Genomic DNA, 18385 nt, shown 5'->3' with positions numbered 1-18385 from the left:
AGTCAAAACCCTCCCCTTGCAAAAACCTCACAGTTTTTCTATACCCATCCCCTCTGGAGGAGTTTGGAGGCCATGGCCCTTCCCAACGTTAGAGGTCTTCATAGAGATAGGAGTCATCCTGTAGGAATACCTGCCACTCCGCTTGTCCGCTTCTCCTCCCAGACAGACGGCTCTAGCGGGAGCCATACTAAGATTGCATGGGGTCCCCCACAGCTCTTCTTTGGAGACGTAATTCACCATTATTTCCTGTAATGTATATGACTTGGATAATATCCCTTTAAATTGTTTTTGAAACGTCTAGGGGTACAGCGTCTTCTAAGTTTCATAGAACCCTGCCAGAGTACGAGTATATGTAACTAGGCCTTGCATGTTGTATATAGTTGGTGTAAACAGTTATTTTGATCCCACCATGCCTGTGTGGTTCCTTCCTGTTACGTTTCTTGTGTAAAGACCAAAAGAGAACACTAATCTGCTGAAATCTTGCATTCTGCAAGGCACAGTGCTGTGCAAAGCAGCACCTTCCTATCTCCACTCCCTGTTGCCACACATCTCTGAACCTGACAGAGGCCCTTCCATGTGGAATGGAGGGGTTCCCCCTTCTAGGCAGAACCAAATGAGACACTTTGGATGAGGGTTAAATCTCCACTGTATTTATTTTATAACATGAGCATTAGATGCCAGTGACTGCAAATGATACAACTATGAATGCTAGCGTTGTCCCTCTGAGATGTCTGAAATTAGTTTACCCCCAAGAACTCCAGCAGAGCACTTTCCCTCACAGGACTGTGCTGAAAAATTTTGTCCCCAGGACAATTCCAAAGCCTCCAAAGACCTGATTCAGGCAAGAAAATCAACTGCCATCAAAGAAGACTAGTGGCCACTACACAAATTGTCCTCAGTGTTTTCTCCATAGGGGAAGAAAACTCATCTACAAACAGTAATCACATACTTATTAATTAAGACAATACAGAAACAGCAACTGGTATCTATAAACCATATATTGATCAGATATCTCTAACAGATCATATATGGGCTGTAACTACATTTGATGGAGGAGAGAAACTGTCTCTAGAACACTCTGCTTCAACACAGTACTGTGGCTAATAAGCTGACTATTAAAAAACAAAAGTAAAGAGATCAGAATTCAAGAAAAGATTATGTAAGTACAGGCTCTGCCAGGGACATAAAGGAGAGTTAATACTGATGCAAGAATTTCAGCTTTGGGAATGGGTGTGACCCTGAACTTCTACAGAAGGCAAATCTCTCAAACTCAGTGGAATTTTTGCCTTCATAAGGACAAGGGATTGGATTTAATAAAACTTATTTAACAGCCCACAGTTATCTTCTGAACATGCTAAAATTCAGCCCCTTGGCTGCTTCTATTTAACAATTTTTAAAGCAGATAAGAACAGAAAAATTATGTAAATTTGTTAACCAAAATCTATTCTCACTTTTCCAGGGAAAAAATTAAAACCTCTCTTGGCTTTCTTCTGTTTCTTATTGTTACAGGTATAGTCCAGCACCCACTTTTGGCCTCTTGTCAAACAGCTGTAAGGGGATCCAGCTGCTGAATCTCATGTTTTAAGCCCTCAGAGTCTTAATGGAGCCACGGCTATGCCCCTGTCTTAGGGTCTCTGAGCACATTTTTGGGGTGCAGCTCTCAGGAGGCAGTGCAACAAAAGACCTGGTCACTCCCTGGAACCAGTGCTGAGCCCTCAGACTGCCCCTGCAATCTCTTAAACACGCTCTCTCCCAGAACTCCACCATGTGAATCTTCTGATTTACCATTTATAACTTCAAGAGCAATGTGATAGGTATAACGTGAAACATAAGACACTTTGCACAACATTCTAACGTGCTATTGCTCTTTAATAGTAAAAGAAATAGACATCTATACAAAAATAATAAGCATTATATGCATTTCCTGCCTCAGTTTCCTCACTAATCCAGAGCATTCTTTGGGCTTGTGTCAGGGTCCTCTCTGAGATCCAAGATCCTTCCTTGGCAGCTTCATAACTTCTGTTCCAAGACAGGGAGCCTCTTCCCCCTAACCTTGGGGTTCTCAAACTGGGGGTTGGGACCTCTCAGGGGGTTGTGAGGTTATTACAAGGCGGGTTGCGAGCTGTCAGCCTCCACCCCAAACCCGACTTTGCCTCCAGCATTTATAATGGTGTTAAATATGTAAAGAAGTGTTTTTAGTTTAAAAGGGAGGGGGGGTCGCACACAGAGGCTTGCTATGTGAAAGGGGTCACCAGTACAAAAGTTTTGAGAACCACTGCCCTAGCTCATCTTCTGTGACTTTGGTCCATCTCCTCCTCTTCTCCTGTCCAAAATTTCCTGTGTGGCTCTGAGTCGTCCCCCTTGAGTCCTTTTAATAACCGCCCACTTTGTCACCTCTTTTTGTCCTGCTTGGAGAATTTCCACTCTCCAGACTAGCAAGCTCATTGTCCCCAAGGTGTTTCCCCTTGAATAGCTGATGGCCCTACCATTGTCCTTGCTTTGGCAGAGACATGACATGACCCTGCCAGTCTATGGTGGATTCCACATTTATATAGAGGCTTTCAGTGATACAGCAATTTTCATAGTAACACCTTCATAATATCAACCAGAAATCACGAGTACAGACAGATTTCCCAAATTGTCCCACTTATCAAGTGTATAATTAAGGGAGGAAAAAATCCTGTTGAGTTGTTAGAAACTTATTGCAGTCACAAACTAAACTTCCAGTAGCCAATTCTTCCTAAAATGTTCCCACTCCATCTAGTGAGGAATTTCTGGCATGGAAATTCTTTTATTATTACCCTCTCTGGTGGTTTCCAAGGAATCTGTTTGAACATTAAGCAGATAATTCAAGCTCGTTAACAAGATCTGAAGACTGCAATCATTTTATCCCCCACCTGCTGTAAATTCAGACTAAGTCACTTTTCTGTCCGTATTTTTCAGCTACAAGCCAAGACATTAACATTTTTGATCAATGGCAGAAGTGGTTTTCTGAATATACAGAAGTATAAAGTCAACATGTTCCATTTAAAAAGGTTTTGCAAGAGCTTTTTAAAGTTCAGGGATGCTGTCTGGATTCAAATGGAGATGGCTGCAGATGCTGGCAGTTTCTTTTGATACTTGCATTTTAACATGGCAGGTTTGCTGCCTTAAAAACAGTTGTTTGTTCTTGGAAATTATGAGGCATGAAAGCAGGGAGTCTTGTGTTCCAGTAATCTATACTGTTGTTCCAATGAGCCACTCTATCCCAGAAAACAAAGGTCAAAGACATATGGTTCCTGAGAACCTTTCTGGAGCTACACACATTTATAGATACATTTTAAAATAAAGGGCTTTATTCTGTTCTAACTGGTATGAATAGGAGCAGAACAGGCCCAAAGAGGAGCAACTAAAACTATAGGTTTCAGAGTAACAGCCGTGTTAGTCTGTATTCGCAAAAAGAAAAGGAGTACTTGTGGCACCTTAGAGACTAACCAATTTATTTGAGCATGAGCTTTCGTGAGCTACAGCTCACTTCATCAGATGCATACCGTGGAAACTGCAGCAGACTTTATATATACACAGAGAATATGAAACAATACCTCCTCCCACCCCACTGTCCTGCTGGTAATAATAGTGGGGTGGGAGGAGGTATTGTTTCATATTCTCTGTGTATATATAAAGTCTGCTGCAGTTTCCACGGTATGCATCTGATGAAGTGAGCTGTAGCTCACGAAAGCTCATGCTCAAATAAATTGGTTAGTCTCTAAGGTGCCACAAGTACTCCTTTTCTTTTAACTAAAACTATAGTAATTTTTACAGTTTAATAAGAATAAAGTAGAATGATGATGCAACTTTACTTTACTTCACTAACTACCCTAACATTAATAATTAAGTTATAAGTTAACAGTTTGACATTATAGGTGGAACTGGTAACACCACCAATTAATAAAATTGCCCAACATTTCCCATTATAAAACACTGTTTTTAGCACCACATAACTTTACTAAATTTAAACTGTTTCGGCTGCAATTTTCCATGCTAGCTGGAAATTTTGTCCAAAATGTTTCAGCTGTTTCCAGGAATTAAGCTTTGTAAAAATGTTGTTTTGCCCATGTTAAAAAAATGTGGTGTCCTTTTCTTTGAGAACGTCTTGCACTTCCATGGTTTGGAGGAACTTGAAATTTGGCAGGAGATAGCCATTGTGTCATCGATGTGCCTTTTGCTAATCCATGAAAATCTACCCAAATTTGGACAAGTTATCAACCTTAGAAAAACTGCAGTTCGCACATGCTAAGTAGAGATTTGCTAGAGCTTTACAGCTAAAATCTGAAGATTTGGTCACATTGAGCATGCTGCAGACCAGGGCTATAGGTGGCTGATGAGCTGCAGGCCAAGCTGGGTCTGGTACTTGAAATGAAAGCAGGGAAACTGTCTCCTGTGTTCTCAGTGGTCCCCCAGCTGGCGCCCAGGCACTGAGAAGGAGGAAGTTGCCTCATTAAAATACTCTCTGGCTCTGAAAAGAGCCAGATGGGGGGGTAAATTGGACAAGCAACTTGAGGTAGTTGCAGGGGGGGAGGCGGGGGAGAGAAAAAGAATCTGAGAGTTTGGAGGAGGCTGGAAGCCAAGGGAGGAAATTGGGGGGCAAATGACTGAGATTGGATGAGGAACTGGTGGGAGATACTTGGACTGGCTGGGCAAAGAGTAGGACTGGGAACCAGTGGGGTAGAAGTGAGGGTAATAAATCTAATGGTGAGCCAGTGTGTGTGGGGGAGAATTGGGACTGGTTGGTCAAAAAGATGGGGCCAAGGAGCTGATGGGAGTTGAGTGGACACTGAGATTGGGACTTTGAGATGAGAAATGGGAACATCAGTAGGGGGTGGGAGGGGAGCTGGCTGCGCAAGGGGACTGGGATAAGAAGCCTGAGGAGCAGAGACTGGGACCAGCTAATGAAGAGACAGGACTGAGACAGAAGAGCATGAAACAGAAGAGGTTAAGCTTTGGGGCAAATGGGCAGAAGAGTCTATGCCCACTAAAGCCTGGAATGGAACCCGTGATTCTCAGTGTTCTTCTGCTGTCAGCAAATATCTGTGAAAACCACTGGCAAAAATATGTCTCATCCCCCTCCTAGTGCTGGTCCACATAGAGGATGACGACCTACTACCATCAGTCACTCTGTTAGACCAAGTAGCAGAGTTCTGTGTGGTGGATCTAAAGGTTCCAGTTCTAATGATCAAACATGAGCGTGTGAATATGATGCCCCATGATGGAATTTGTTTTTTCAATTTGTTTTTTTAAATACCTAGGAAATTACACACACAACCTATATGAAAAGAACATTCTTAAGGTTGCAAATCAGGGACTCAGTAGTTAAGAAATGCTAGGACTCCTACTCCATTCAATGCACAGGATGGATCTGCTCAAGGGAAGAACCAGGATTGTTTAGTAAAGGAGGTAGGGGGCCTACAGACAACAATCTAATTAGTTGGAAGATATGGAGAGAATGTGGCAGGGTATTGCAGGAAGAGAAAGAACAGTTTCATGGTTAAGGCAGTTGAATGGGGCCTGGGAGAATTAGATTCTATCTCTGCCTTTACCACAGAGTTTGTGTGATGCAACTCTCTTAAACCCAACTTGCCTCAGTTGGGTCCTCATTTTCTGGGTGCCTGTCTTGAGATGCTGGGGTCTGACTTGCAGAAGTGCTGAGCACTCACATCTGTAAATGAGGTCAATGGAAGCTGTGCTTTGAACGTATGAAGTGCTACATAATGCTTAATACTCTGAAAAATAATTTCTAGAAATTGAAGGATTGTCAACATGGTGCATTAGTCTGCACCAGAGGGGTGTAAATTCTAGTGTACACTACTGTGTTATGCACTAACCTGGCCCAGGCGGACCCTGCTGGCATGCACTAAAAGTTCCCAAGTGCAGCGTTTCTCAAACTGGAGTCCACGAGGGTATTCCAGGGGGTCCGCAGGCCACGCTGATCAACTCCTTCCACTTCCTCCCAGCATCTCCTGCAAGCTGGGAAACAACTGTTTCCCAGCATGCAGGAAAAGCTCGGAGGGCGGGGAAGGGTGTGTAAAGAGGCAGGGAAGAGGAGGGGCGGAGCAGGGGCGGGAAGAGATGGGGCAGGGCTGGGGCCTTGGGGGAAGGGGTGGAGTGGGGGGTTTGGGGGTCTGCAGCAAAATTTTAAATCAAAATGGGGATCCTTGAGTTGCTAAAGTTTGAGAACCACTGCTCTAAGGGAATACTGTTGAAACAGGATTACATTAACATGAATGTGGCCTACTGACTCTAGTTTATTCCCCAACTGTAGATAAAGAAAGTTAATGATTTTCCCATTTTTTTCTAGGTATCTCGATAAGTATTAAAAAACCTTCTTAATATCTGCAGACAGTTTCTTCATGGTTGGCCATAAAGTGATTTTCTACGTTATGGTGGATGATCTCTCGAAAATGCCTTTGATAGAACTGGGACCCCTGCGGACATCTAAAGTATTCCAAGTTAATAAAGAAAGCCGATGGCAAGATATAAGTATGATGCACTAAGACCATAGGGGACCTTATTGAAAGCCACATCAAGTATGAAGTAGACTTTGTTTTGTATGGACGTGGATCAAGTTTTCCAGAGTGACTATGGTTTGGAGACGCTTGATGAGTCTGTAGCACAGCTCCAAGCTTGGTTTTACAAGGCAGATAAAGAGAAATTCACTTATGAGAGAAATCCCCAGTCAACAGCTTATATTCCGTTGATGCAGGGGGACTATTATTATCATGCTGCTGTCTTTGGAGGTACTCCTCTTCGTGTTTTCAACCTTACCAGGGAATGTTATGAAGGCATTAAAAAAGACAAAGAAAGGAACACTGAAGCAATATGGCATGATGAAAGCCACTTAAACAAATATTATTTTATAAACAAGCCTACTAAACTGTTATCTCCGGAATACTGCTGGGATTACAAAATTGGCAAAAATAGTGATATAAAAAATGTAAAGTTATCATGGATGCCAAAGAAATATGATGAGGTCAGAAGTAACTCCTAATTTATAAAGGATCCTGGGAGAGTAGCATTGGAAAGTCTAATCTGCTGTAGTTCAGAGTCTGATCATGACATGACCAATAGATGGTAGAAAAAATAACATTTTTTTAAAATGTAGTTCCATAAACTGCAAGATAAGCCAAAATGTATTCCTCATCTTTTTGAATAATTTACTGATGCTGGAGAATTATATGTAAATATAAAGTAATTTTAGAACATATTGGTAGGGGATGGAAAACACTTGACCTTGTTTATCATGAAAAACACATCCAGCAGAGATTTGGTAAAAATCCGATTTAATAAAATTAATTTATGCTATCGGGCAAGGCGGAAAGGAAAATACTGGGTAAAAAATTTACACTGATTAGATCCACTGCTGCTGTCCAAGTCTTCTACACATCTCTTCTCACTTTCATAAAAGGAGAAGATGCCTTTGACTCAACAGTAGAAATCTCTTAAAAAAGCAAAGCTGTCATACTGCTTTTGAGTTTGCAGTTATCCATTGTCTGCCTACAGTGTGATTTCTCAATGTCTCTGGAGTATAACACTGTGTTTAGAAAGTTACATGTTCCTCTGTTATTTGTTATAATCAGAGTGGTATGGTCTACAGTCTGAGTACAGATCAGGGACTGAGGAGCAATTGAGTTCTAAGTACTGATTTGCTGTGTGGCTTTAGGCAACTTGCTTATCCTTTCCTCCAATTTACCCTTGTAAAATGGGAATATTACAATATATACCTACCTCATAGAGATGCTGAGGATTATTTGATGTTTCAAAGGCACTATTACATCTCCTCTTTTGAACAAGAACAGGGCACCAAAGAGATGGAAGAAATGATTGCCCTGAATCAACCTCCATTCAGCTAAAGGGGGATTGAGTGGCGTGCAGTGGAGGGGAAGAGTAACCACTGTAGAGAGATTCTTGTAGTATGAGGTCTAATCACATGACTCCTATTTATGTTGATCCTAAAATGCCACCCACAACACTTTGAAAATGTACTCCTAAGTGGCTAAACCATCCAGAAACAGGCTACAGTCCCTGAACATAAGAACGGCCATACTGGGTCAGACCAAAGGTCCATCCAGCCCAGCATCCTGTCTACCAACAGTGGCCAATGCTAGGTGCCCCAGAGGGAGTGAACCTAACAGGTAATGATCTAGTGATCTCTCTCCTGCCATCCATCTCCACCCTCTGACAAACAGAGGCGAGGGACACCATTCCTTATTCATCCTGGCTAACAGCCATTAATGGACTTAACCTCCATGAATTTATCCAGTTCTCTTTTAAACCCTGTTATAGTCCTAGCCTTCACAACCTCCTCATGCCAGGAGTTCCACAGGTTGACTGTGCGCTGAGTGAAGAAGAACTTCCTTTTATTTGTTTTAAACCTTCTACCCATTATTTTCATTTGGTGGCCCCTAGTTCTTATATTATGGGAACAAGTAAATAACTTTTCCTTATTCGCTTTCTCCACACCACTCATGATTTTATATACCTCTATCATATCCCCCCTTAGTCTCCTCTTTTCCAAGCTGAAAGTCCTAGCCTCTTTAATCTCTCCTCATATGGGACCTGTTCCAAACCCCTCATCATTTTAGTTGCCCTTTTCTGAACCTTTTCTAATGCCAGTATATCTTTTTTGAGATGAGGGGACCACATCTTTATGCAGTATTCAAGATGTGGGCATACCATGGATTTATATAAGGGCAATAAGATATTCTCCGTTGTATTCTCTATCCCTTTTTTAATGATTCCTAACATCCCGTTTGCTTTTTTGACTGCTGCTGCATACTGCGTGGACGTCTTCAGAGAACCATCTGTTTTTCTTTCAGTGATGTTCTCATTCTGTAGTCCATCAGGTTACGGCACAAGCAGCTGGATTTCTCTCTGCTTTAACAGAATGTTTGCCTAGAACAGGCATTCCATATCTGTAGCTTCCAGCAACAGAGACATTGCTATCAGCTCTCTGGAGATTTCACTGAGCCTTTGTTCCATTCCCTGGCTCCAGCATTTCACTAAATTGGACTCTGCAACCGATCCTCTTCATATGCCAGAAGTACACCACAAGAAGTGCTGTGGGAATCAGTGCAAAGGATGCTGAGGCACATTTGAAGAGGTCCATTAGGAGCTGAACATGAGATCATGGTATGAAAAGTAACTGTTTTAGCCCTGGTCCAGAAAATGACCATAAGAAAGTTGATGTGATGACTTCATACTACTGTATTTTTATATACTATATTGTGAAATTATTTTTATCACCAAGAAACTGTGAAATCCTAGCAAAACTATTAAACGGAATACTAGAAACATGGGAAGGATATAATATTTCTTTTGTTTTGTGGTGGAGCGTGAGTTTTTTGTTAAGTAAAGAAGTTAATTCCTTTTACAAAATTTCTTGGAGATTTTGGGGCTGCTCTTTCTTTATTAAATGGCATCAGTGAGGCCTTATATCTGGAAGGCTGATATGTACCATATTAAAATAGAATCATGTTGAGAGATTTTCCTGTGTATATAGATACTTGTATGGCTTCCAGCACCATAGTACCTGAGCACCTTAAATGGATATTTAAAAATACTGTCGACTTGAGTTTTAATAAGCATGGAGTGATGGGAAGCAGGAAACACCCTCAACAGTGTCATTCTGGGACTGGATCTGGAATACAGATGGGAATGTTTGAGATAATATTGAGTTTTGTATATAGTATTAGATCTGGCTATATGAATTTAAGGGCTTAAAATCATCTTCTAACAGTTACTGAATTTAGGTTTCTTTTTTTAAAAATTCTTCCTAAAATACAAATTGACAATGTTTTTTAAATTATTTGCTTTATTTTGTTGTAAATCTTGAATGTTAAAAAATATTCTTATTTTATCAAAAATTGTTAGTTTGGTTATTATGTATTTCTGTTAAAAGGTGTTTTGGAGGTGGATGGTGACCTGTATGACCGATTACCTGTAAACTATCACCTGATGGCTGTCTGTCCTATGTGCCATGAGTTTTTGGGTCGCAGTCCATTTCCGACTTGACCAGGTGATCACACCACAAGAATCTCCATCACAATTGATACCCTTACTGGCAATCTCATGGCAAGGGAACAAAATTTAATAGCCATGGAGACTGAACTACTCTGTCATGCCTAAAAGTGGTCACTCTAGGGCAGTGAGTGATGTAGGGAAACCTGCACTGCTATGGTCTACACTATAGCTGTTCTCTGGACATCACTTTGAAAAGATGTTATTATATGACACCTTTAGCCAGCCCTGAATTCAGTTTTTTAAGAAAATTAAAATAAACAGGCACTGGTGACTGGTCCTGTTTAACCTGCCATCTTATGGGAAATGGCAGCGGAATATTTATTGCATTACACAATAGTACCACCTAGCAGTCAGTCTGGGAAAGTACACAAAATTCGCTGGAGATTCCCAAGGCCCACTCTCTGTGCATCTTGGGAATTAATCCTGCACCAAAACCACACACACATATTTAAAAGAATCCTAGTGTTTCCCCTCTATACAGCTAAGTACTGCACCCAGTGAGAAAATTTTACATTATTTAATATTATATGCAATGCAAAATGGATGTCAGTACAGTGCTTTGAAGTAGCCTGTCCTGCACTGTTAAAATGTATCGTTGTTCATGGCATCTATAGGGTGACCAGACAGCAAATATGAAAAATCGGGACAGGGAATGGGGGAGTAACAGAAAAAGCCCTGAATATCAGGACTGTCCCTATAAAATCAGGATATTTCGTCACCCTAGATCCAGGGCTGAAGGCCTCTGTTGAAACACTCAGAAAATGTAAAAAGAAAAGGAGTACTTGTGGCACCCTAGAGACTAACCAATTTATTTGAGCATGAGCTTTCGTGAGCTACAGCTCACTTCAAATGACAGGCTTTCATTGCTCAACTTGTATCATAACAATGGGTCAATGCCATCCGGTGTGACTTCAGGTGTGTGTTCAGGTTCTGTTACTGTGAATTGTCTTACTCTTTGAAAATGCCATTAATGACTAAAATAAGCTTTGTATAAATACAAGGTCATAATGAAACCTTGCTAGCATTCAAGTCTTAATCTTGGGCTACATTACAAAGTTAGCTTGGCCTAAGTCAATTTCTAAGACACACAGCATTGACACAAACAGTCATGTGCAATATATAAAAGTCAGCAGTAGCTTAATCTCCTTTAAAAGGATTAAATTAAGGTGAATAAAAGACACTTTATTTCTGAAGGAGAAAGCCCACACAAGGGTTTAATGCTCTTTAAATTCACACCTACAGTTAGTTCATCTTAACTTTTCTGAGTGTCCCCATGCAGACATGCTCAAGAATAAATTTTCCCTACATTTGGCGAATACCATAAAACTTAAAAAAGATCAAAGTTCAAAAAGATGTTGTGATCCTATCCAGTAAAATGCAGGGAGCCATTGCTTAGAGGCTAAGTTATAGATGATGTGCACTATATATAAAACTTAAAAGATCAATTTATCCTACCAGTGTAGCTTACTGGTTTTATGTACTGCCATTTGCAAATCATAAAATATTTGGAGTACAGCAGAACCCAGTTTATCCAATCTTATTGGGACCAGAGCCAGATTGGATAATCAAAAATTCACATAAACTGGAGAATGGAAAAGTGCGAAGCTGCAGTGCCATCTAGTGGCCATATGAGAGATTGCCCGCTTCTGGACCTGCGTGCGCTGGCTCTTCTATTAATACAGAGAGGCAGATAATGGAGGGTCAAATAAACGGGGTGCTACTTTATTTACATAGGGCACTCATATTATGTGTCTTGCAATGATATACAATCAGAATAAAGAATACTACCCACACTGAATTGCATCCCTCCTTAAAGATCCTTTTTATTAGCCTTCCACCACTGCTTCCTACATACTGTAATGACTACATATTAACTTAAAGTAAGAAGGCGGTCACACAATCTTTTGCTTTTGTAACGCTTGTCTTTCCCAAGCCCTCCCACCCTTTGTTTGTGTCCCTTTTTGTACTCTAAGGGTATGTCTACACTGCAATTAGATACCTGTGGCTGGTCCATGCCAGGTGGCGTGGGTTTGGGCTAAGGGGCTGTTTAATTGTGGGTTCAGGCACGGGCTGCAGCCCAAGCTCTGGGACCCTTCCACCTCTCAGGGTCCTACAGGCTGGGCTCCAGCCCAAGCCCCAACGTCTACACTGCAATTAAACAGCCCCTTAGCCCAAGTCTGAGTCATCTGGCATGGGTCAGCTGCAGGTTTTAACTGCATGTAGACATACCCTAACAGATTGTATACTTCTTGTGTAGTAGTTGGATTTTATGTTTGTATTTTATATAATTTAGAATAAAGAATAAAGAGATAATAATGTAGCATGTATTAAATGTATTAGTGTATGATTTGATTATATTTTGCCAGCCACCCTTTTTGAATGGTAGAAAGGAACGGCCTAATAGGCCATTTGGTAAAGATGCATCAGCCAGAATCTGTGTCTGTGCTGATTTCAAAAGCAGTGACAGACTTTAAAGGGTCACCAATTTGTTGTAGATGTAGCATTTTAAAATAAGGAAAAGAATGCAATGATTGGGGTATTTTTGCATTGCAATTTGATGTTCCTGTTCAAAATGTTCTGTGTAAATTAATTTTGTTTTGTGTGTGAATGAGAAATGTGTGTGTTAAAAGATAAGTATGAAGGCCATCACTGAACCAGATGTACAAGGGAGGAACCAGAAACAGATGCAAGGGCGGCCAAGACACTGCAACATGCCCCTATTAAAATGTCAGAGGAGGGCAGATGGACGACTCTAAAGATGAGACAGGAACCTATCAATGGGGACAAAATAGCTGTAATAAAGAATGAAAAGAACAATTTAAGAAAACAAGCACTCGTCAAATAACAATTGATTACAGCATAACAGTGCAAAACTCATTGGTCCCAATGAAGGAAAATCACTATAGAAACAGGGGGCCTTGCCATAAAACTTTGGGTTCGTCCTGCCAAGACTTCCCCGGAGCATTGTGTCATGACCAATGGAACCTGGCTCCTCCCTACCAGTGATCAACCTAGCTGGCCACTAGGTTGATCCAGACTCTGGACTGGTAATTATAACATCAACTGGTGGGTGGGTGTGTGTGGTAACTGAATGCATATGCTGATTGTTGTATCTTCAATAAATGCGACGTATTGCCTTTTCCCTTATAAAAGATCCTGTGTGGTTTTTATAAGCATAACATTTTTGGTGGAGAATTGCTTTTTTTTTTTTTTTTAACTGAGCTATAAACCATCACACACTTACAGTGCTACAGAAACACCTTATTACATATACAGGTATTCTTATTGAGTGATATTGTAAATGTTAAATACATGCATCTCATGTATTAGAACTCTTCTGCCTTTACTCTGTATGTAAATCAGCTCCCATAATATTGTATTTGTTTAGACCTGAGTTTTCTGGGCTGAAATTGATAGTAGTAACAGCTATAATAAACTCACTTGAAGTTTAGCAATTCCAGGAATACTTGCCCTATAAAGGCTTCCCCATATCATACAAATGGGCTTCTGGATATCAGTGGGTAAAGAGTAGTAACATTGTTAGCTAATTCCAATACTCTATAATTATATTAACCCAGGGGAGCTTCCTTCTCATACCCCAGTCTTCCATGAATCTCAGATTTTTAAAAAGACCATTTTTTTCTAGTCTCAGAGCAGTTAAGTATGTTAGGATTATTTAAGCGTAGATGGTGCAGGTAGCAATACCTATAGTTAAGGTTGCTCAAAACTTTGCAGAAGACCCTCTTTTCAGTTGCCAAACTTTAACCATTTGAGTTCATATTTCCATGTCAGAGGGTTGCTTCAGAGTGAATTGTTTTGGAAAATTTCAGTAAAAACTGTACAGCTGCTTCTCAGACTGAGATTAAGGAAAAATACATTGTTTTGCCATGTTAAAAAATTCTTACAACTATTTTGTTGAAAAATTCTAGTACCTACATGACTAGAAATTTGCCATAGTGACAGGGGTATGCCTTTTGTTCCCTCCATGAAAATCTGCCCAAATGTGAATAAGTTATGAGCCTCTGAAAATTTCAGTTCACGCATACTCAGAGATATGCCAGAGTTTAGAAGCCAAATTCTCTGAGTATTCTGTCTGAACTGAGCATGCTTAACTCTTCACATTGCCTATGTGTGACTGGACTGATTATGCTCCATCCTGGGGTTGCCGGGGGGCAGAACATGACTTTCCTTGCAATTGCTCCTCCAGCTATGACACTGGGTACTGAAAATGCAGCAGGGAGACTGACTCTCTGGTGGTCTCAAAGCTCCCACCCCCCACGGTGACACTTAGGCAGCACAAAGAAAAAGGATGATGCACTCTTACTGGTACCCAGACAGCGTCTCGGAGAAAGCAGCCTCGCTGGAATGCATAAGAGTCAGGGTAGGGGCTGAAGCCAGAGGGTGGATAATAGGAGAAGGGAGAAAGGGACAAGAGCCACTGGTGAGGGAATAGATAAGAATGGCGGGAGGAGAAGGAAGCTGTGTGGACTTCTTGATTTTCAGGGTACTCTGCCAATTGTTTTGGTTTTGGAGAGATTGTTGAATGCTTTAGTTCACATAGTCAGTTTTTAATACTAATTAATATGTCCTTAAAACGTATATACTTAGAGAACATGATCGATTCTTTTTAAAATTGAAATAAATTTATATTTGTAAAAATCAGTTTTCGAGAAAATAATTCTTACTTACAAACATCAGCAGCCTTCTTCAAATGAATCTAAGTAGAAAGGATAAGTTGAAAGACAGACCTATGTATAGATAGATGGAAGTAGCTGGACATGTTTATTATTGCATGCCTCTCTTAAGTATTATATGTTTAGGAAGGATGAAAACAACATATTTGACAAATATGATAACATAAATCACTTCTACACAGTTTAAAGAAAAAAATATATACATACAAAAACAAAATATTGATTAGACTGGTCAACTTTCTAGCAATTACATGGATGTAAAAACAACAAGGAATACTTGTAGCACCTTAGAGACTAATAAATTTATTTGTGCATAAGCTTTCATGGGCTAAAACCCATTTCATCAGATACATGGAGTGGAAAATACAATAGGAAGATATATGGATGTTGTACACGGTATGGGACACCCGATGGCAGCAACCATCCACAGAACAACAATACCTTTGTGTTCATCCCCAAGTTTTTCCATCACCAAGGAGTACCACTGAAGTCACTGGCAAAATTCCCTTTGACTTTAATAGGAATGGGATGAAATCCTCTTTAAGAAATCAGATAAAAGGCTTTCTACTCTAAAATCCTTGAGCAAAATGCTGTAATAAATATGTATTAGTTTGTAGCTAAATGCATGAGATGTTAATGAGACTCCATACAACAGCTTGATACTTTAGTGTTCATGAAGTGGTTTTTTTAAGCTTTACTAAGGTGAAAATGCCCAAGCCTTAACTACTGATATTGATTTTAAGAGGATCTAGCCGTCATCTGCTTACTATTCATTGCTGAAACTCGCTCTAAAGTAAATCATCAGCTCACAGTATCTATTCCTTGTATTTCAGCAGCATCCTTCTTTACCTCTTAACCTACTGAGGTTACTGTTAGGAGTTGTCCTTACCACTGGTCAACACTTTCAGCACAGTGATCCCCTATAGCAGAGATGGCTCCATTTTCTCAAAAGAGATCAGCACTGACAACTTCTCAGAAGTCCAAGGGACTGCACTTAATTTGTACAAACAAAATAGAGAAGACTGCAGTCTCCTTCATCTTTAATATGGTGGTGTAGCCTCTTGATACTAAATGCCCCAATATGCAGCGTTCCAGTCTACTGTAAGATCTGTTCTGATCAAGATGCAGTAATGTATGTTGGGACTTCTGGTCTCCATATTCAAGATGAATACAGTCATAGAACTCGCTGCCCTAAACTGTTAGGCATCTGACTACGTCATGTTGATATCCTGCTGTAGCTGCTCTCGGGATAAAGAGACATACAGTTTCCAAGGTTGTTTGTCTGACATCTTTTGAAAGAAGAACTACAGGTAAATTTACACAACAGTAAACTGAAAAACAGCATAGAAGCACTACCAGCTTGAGAACCCTCCCTCGGTGACAACAGCTATGAACATATTAATCCAAGCTCTCTACAGACAATATTCTTAAGCATATTAGTAGTGGTGGTCAGAAAAGGGAGATTCAAAAAAGTTAACAGGACTCAAGGACAATAAAATAGATTTGGTCTTTGTTTTCATTTATCCCTGATTTGTTCTGAGGATTTTTTGCTACTTAGAACTAGTCTGGAATTTGCTAGCAAAGTGATGCAATTAGAAATTCATGCCAATTGATGATGAGAAGGGCTGTTTATCAGGCATCTTAGGCCCGGTGGGAAAGAGTTTTACCATTATGCTCTTGCAGCGATGCTGTTCATATCATCTTGGGATTCACATGCTCCTGAAATAAAGTTGCAGTGGACACAAAAAATCTTTCATTTTAACTAAAAAAGAATGTAATTTCTCTTGCCCATATATAGAGGAGAAGCTTACATATCACTTACCATGCATTTGTTTTACTTAGCTACAAATCACGCTACATAAACAGGAAACTCTAGTCCCCATGGCTTTATTAATCACATAATGGAAAGCAAAAGCCAGGGCATTTCCAAGGAAAGATTCAAACAAAGAGGAATTATTATATATTATAGTTCACATTAAGCCTTTGAATTAACCTAGTAACACCTACCTCCTGTATAGCACTGTTCATCCATATAGCTCAAAATACTTTCCAAAGGAGCTAAGTATCATTATCTCAGTTTTGCAGATGGAGAAAATGAAGCGAAGTTACCCAGTAAGCTAGTAATTATAAACTGTAAATATATTTATTGTGTGGCATCATTATATGTGTATGTTCCTTCCCCACTTTCATAGCTGTGGAAAACGTTTATTCCCCATAATCCAAGAGTGATTAAAGAATAGTCACAGGTCACATATAGCCCTCTAACAACTTCTAATGCCAGGACTCAGCCTTGAAATGTTTACAGGTGTGACACCTTGCACAGCAGCGTTGCTACAGTGCAGCAGCTGAGTATGTAATTACCTGCTTCTATGGCTCTATTGTTGTTACCATGGGAGGAATCTCATAGGAAAGCTGCAAAGATCATGGCTTTGTTTTCTGCAAAAAAAAAAAAAGGGGGGGGGGGGGGATATAGGATCAGCACTTTACTACACTAAGCAAGCAGTGTCTCCAGCAGCATCTCAGTAAGAGAGAGAAGCAGCAAGAACCTCATGGGCCACTTAAGGCCAAGACCCTATAGGTGGAATTTTCAAAAGTGCTCAAGCTGCCTTAACTCTCCTCCCATTTAAGAAAACAGTAAACTCTTTTTCCCTCCCCACACCCTGCCGCTGACTTCAGCAGGAACAGTGTTACAATGCTGAGCACTTTTTTTGAAAATCCTATCCTAAATGGCCATGGACTCTACGTAAAAGACAGACTGAATGACCAAGAGCCCACTCCAAGCCCCCAGAGAAACACCTTACTTCTAGCAATATCTCCCCTGAGCCCATTTATCCCTCCGCTGGAAACCACATTTACTATTAAACACCCAGAAATTTTCATTTTCATATTCAAACAAACTAGAGGCTCACCCACCTTCCCAGGGAATTTCACAGCCTGTTTACTTTCAGTGTTCTCATATTCTCTTTGGATTGGTTGGTTTCTTCTCTGTCCTCTCCCTTTCTTTTCTTTTCACCTCCTGTTCATGTCCCTGACTCTACTCCCCTCACATACTTAAGCTTACACCCTTTCAAATTTATCTCACTTTTTTCACCCCTCATCAAGGGGGCTCTGCTGTTGTCACTGCACTTTCTTAAGAATCTCTCCTCTTCTAATGGCCCAGTGCCCATATGCCTCTCCTTTTCCCTTCCCCTTAAGGCCCATTTCCCAACTGCCTCATCTGTGTCAGCTTCCTACCACGCCCTATGGTCCTTCAATTTCCCAGCTCACTCAACTGCTGTCACCTGCCCCACCACATTGGAGGGCCCCTTTGCCCAATTCCCACCCAGGGAATCGTAACTGCCACAGGATATTCTGGCCTGAACAATTCCATCCTTTCCCCAACGGTCACCCCAAGTGCGCTGCCCGCAGTGTGAACAGTAACTGGATAAGAGGGGGTATTAATTAGGGTGACCAGATACCCCGATTTTATAGGGACAGTCCCAATGTTTGGGGCTTTTTCTAATATAGGCTCCTATTATCCCCCACCCCCGTCCCGATTTTTAACACTTGCTATCTGGTCACCCTAGTATTAATCCACCCTCACATCTCAGTAGCAAAATAATTCTTTCTGGCTGCTCCCTGCAAACCTGTCTCAG

The 18385-nt window shown here is 40.7% G+C and overlaps 1 protein-coding gene across 1 annotated transcript in view; it reads left to right on the top strand.

Annotated features, from left to right (window-relative positions):
- LOC125623683 (N-acetyllactosaminide alpha-1,3-galactosyltransferase-like) overlaps positions 1-13208 on the top strand; it is a 69744-nt gene extending 56536 nt beyond the window's left edge. Inside the window, 3 exon segments of the mRNA XM_048823408.2 lie at positions 6335-6523; positions 6525-6578; positions 6580-13208. Of these exon segments, the coding sequence (XP_048679365.2) occupies positions 6335-6523; positions 6525-6578; positions 6580-7024 (688 nt within the window). The 3' untranslated portion in view covers positions 7025-13208.
- Positions 13209-18385: the final 5177 nt, after the last annotated feature.

This window comes from Caretta caretta, chromosome 16 (assembly GCF_965140235.1).
Source record: "Caretta caretta isolate rCarCar2 chromosome 16, rCarCar1.hap1, whole genome shotgun sequence".
Classification (NCBI taxonomy): domain Eukaryota; kingdom Metazoa; phylum Chordata; order Testudines; family Cheloniidae; genus Caretta; species Caretta caretta.
This window is presented reverse-complemented; position numbering and strand designations above follow the sequence as displayed.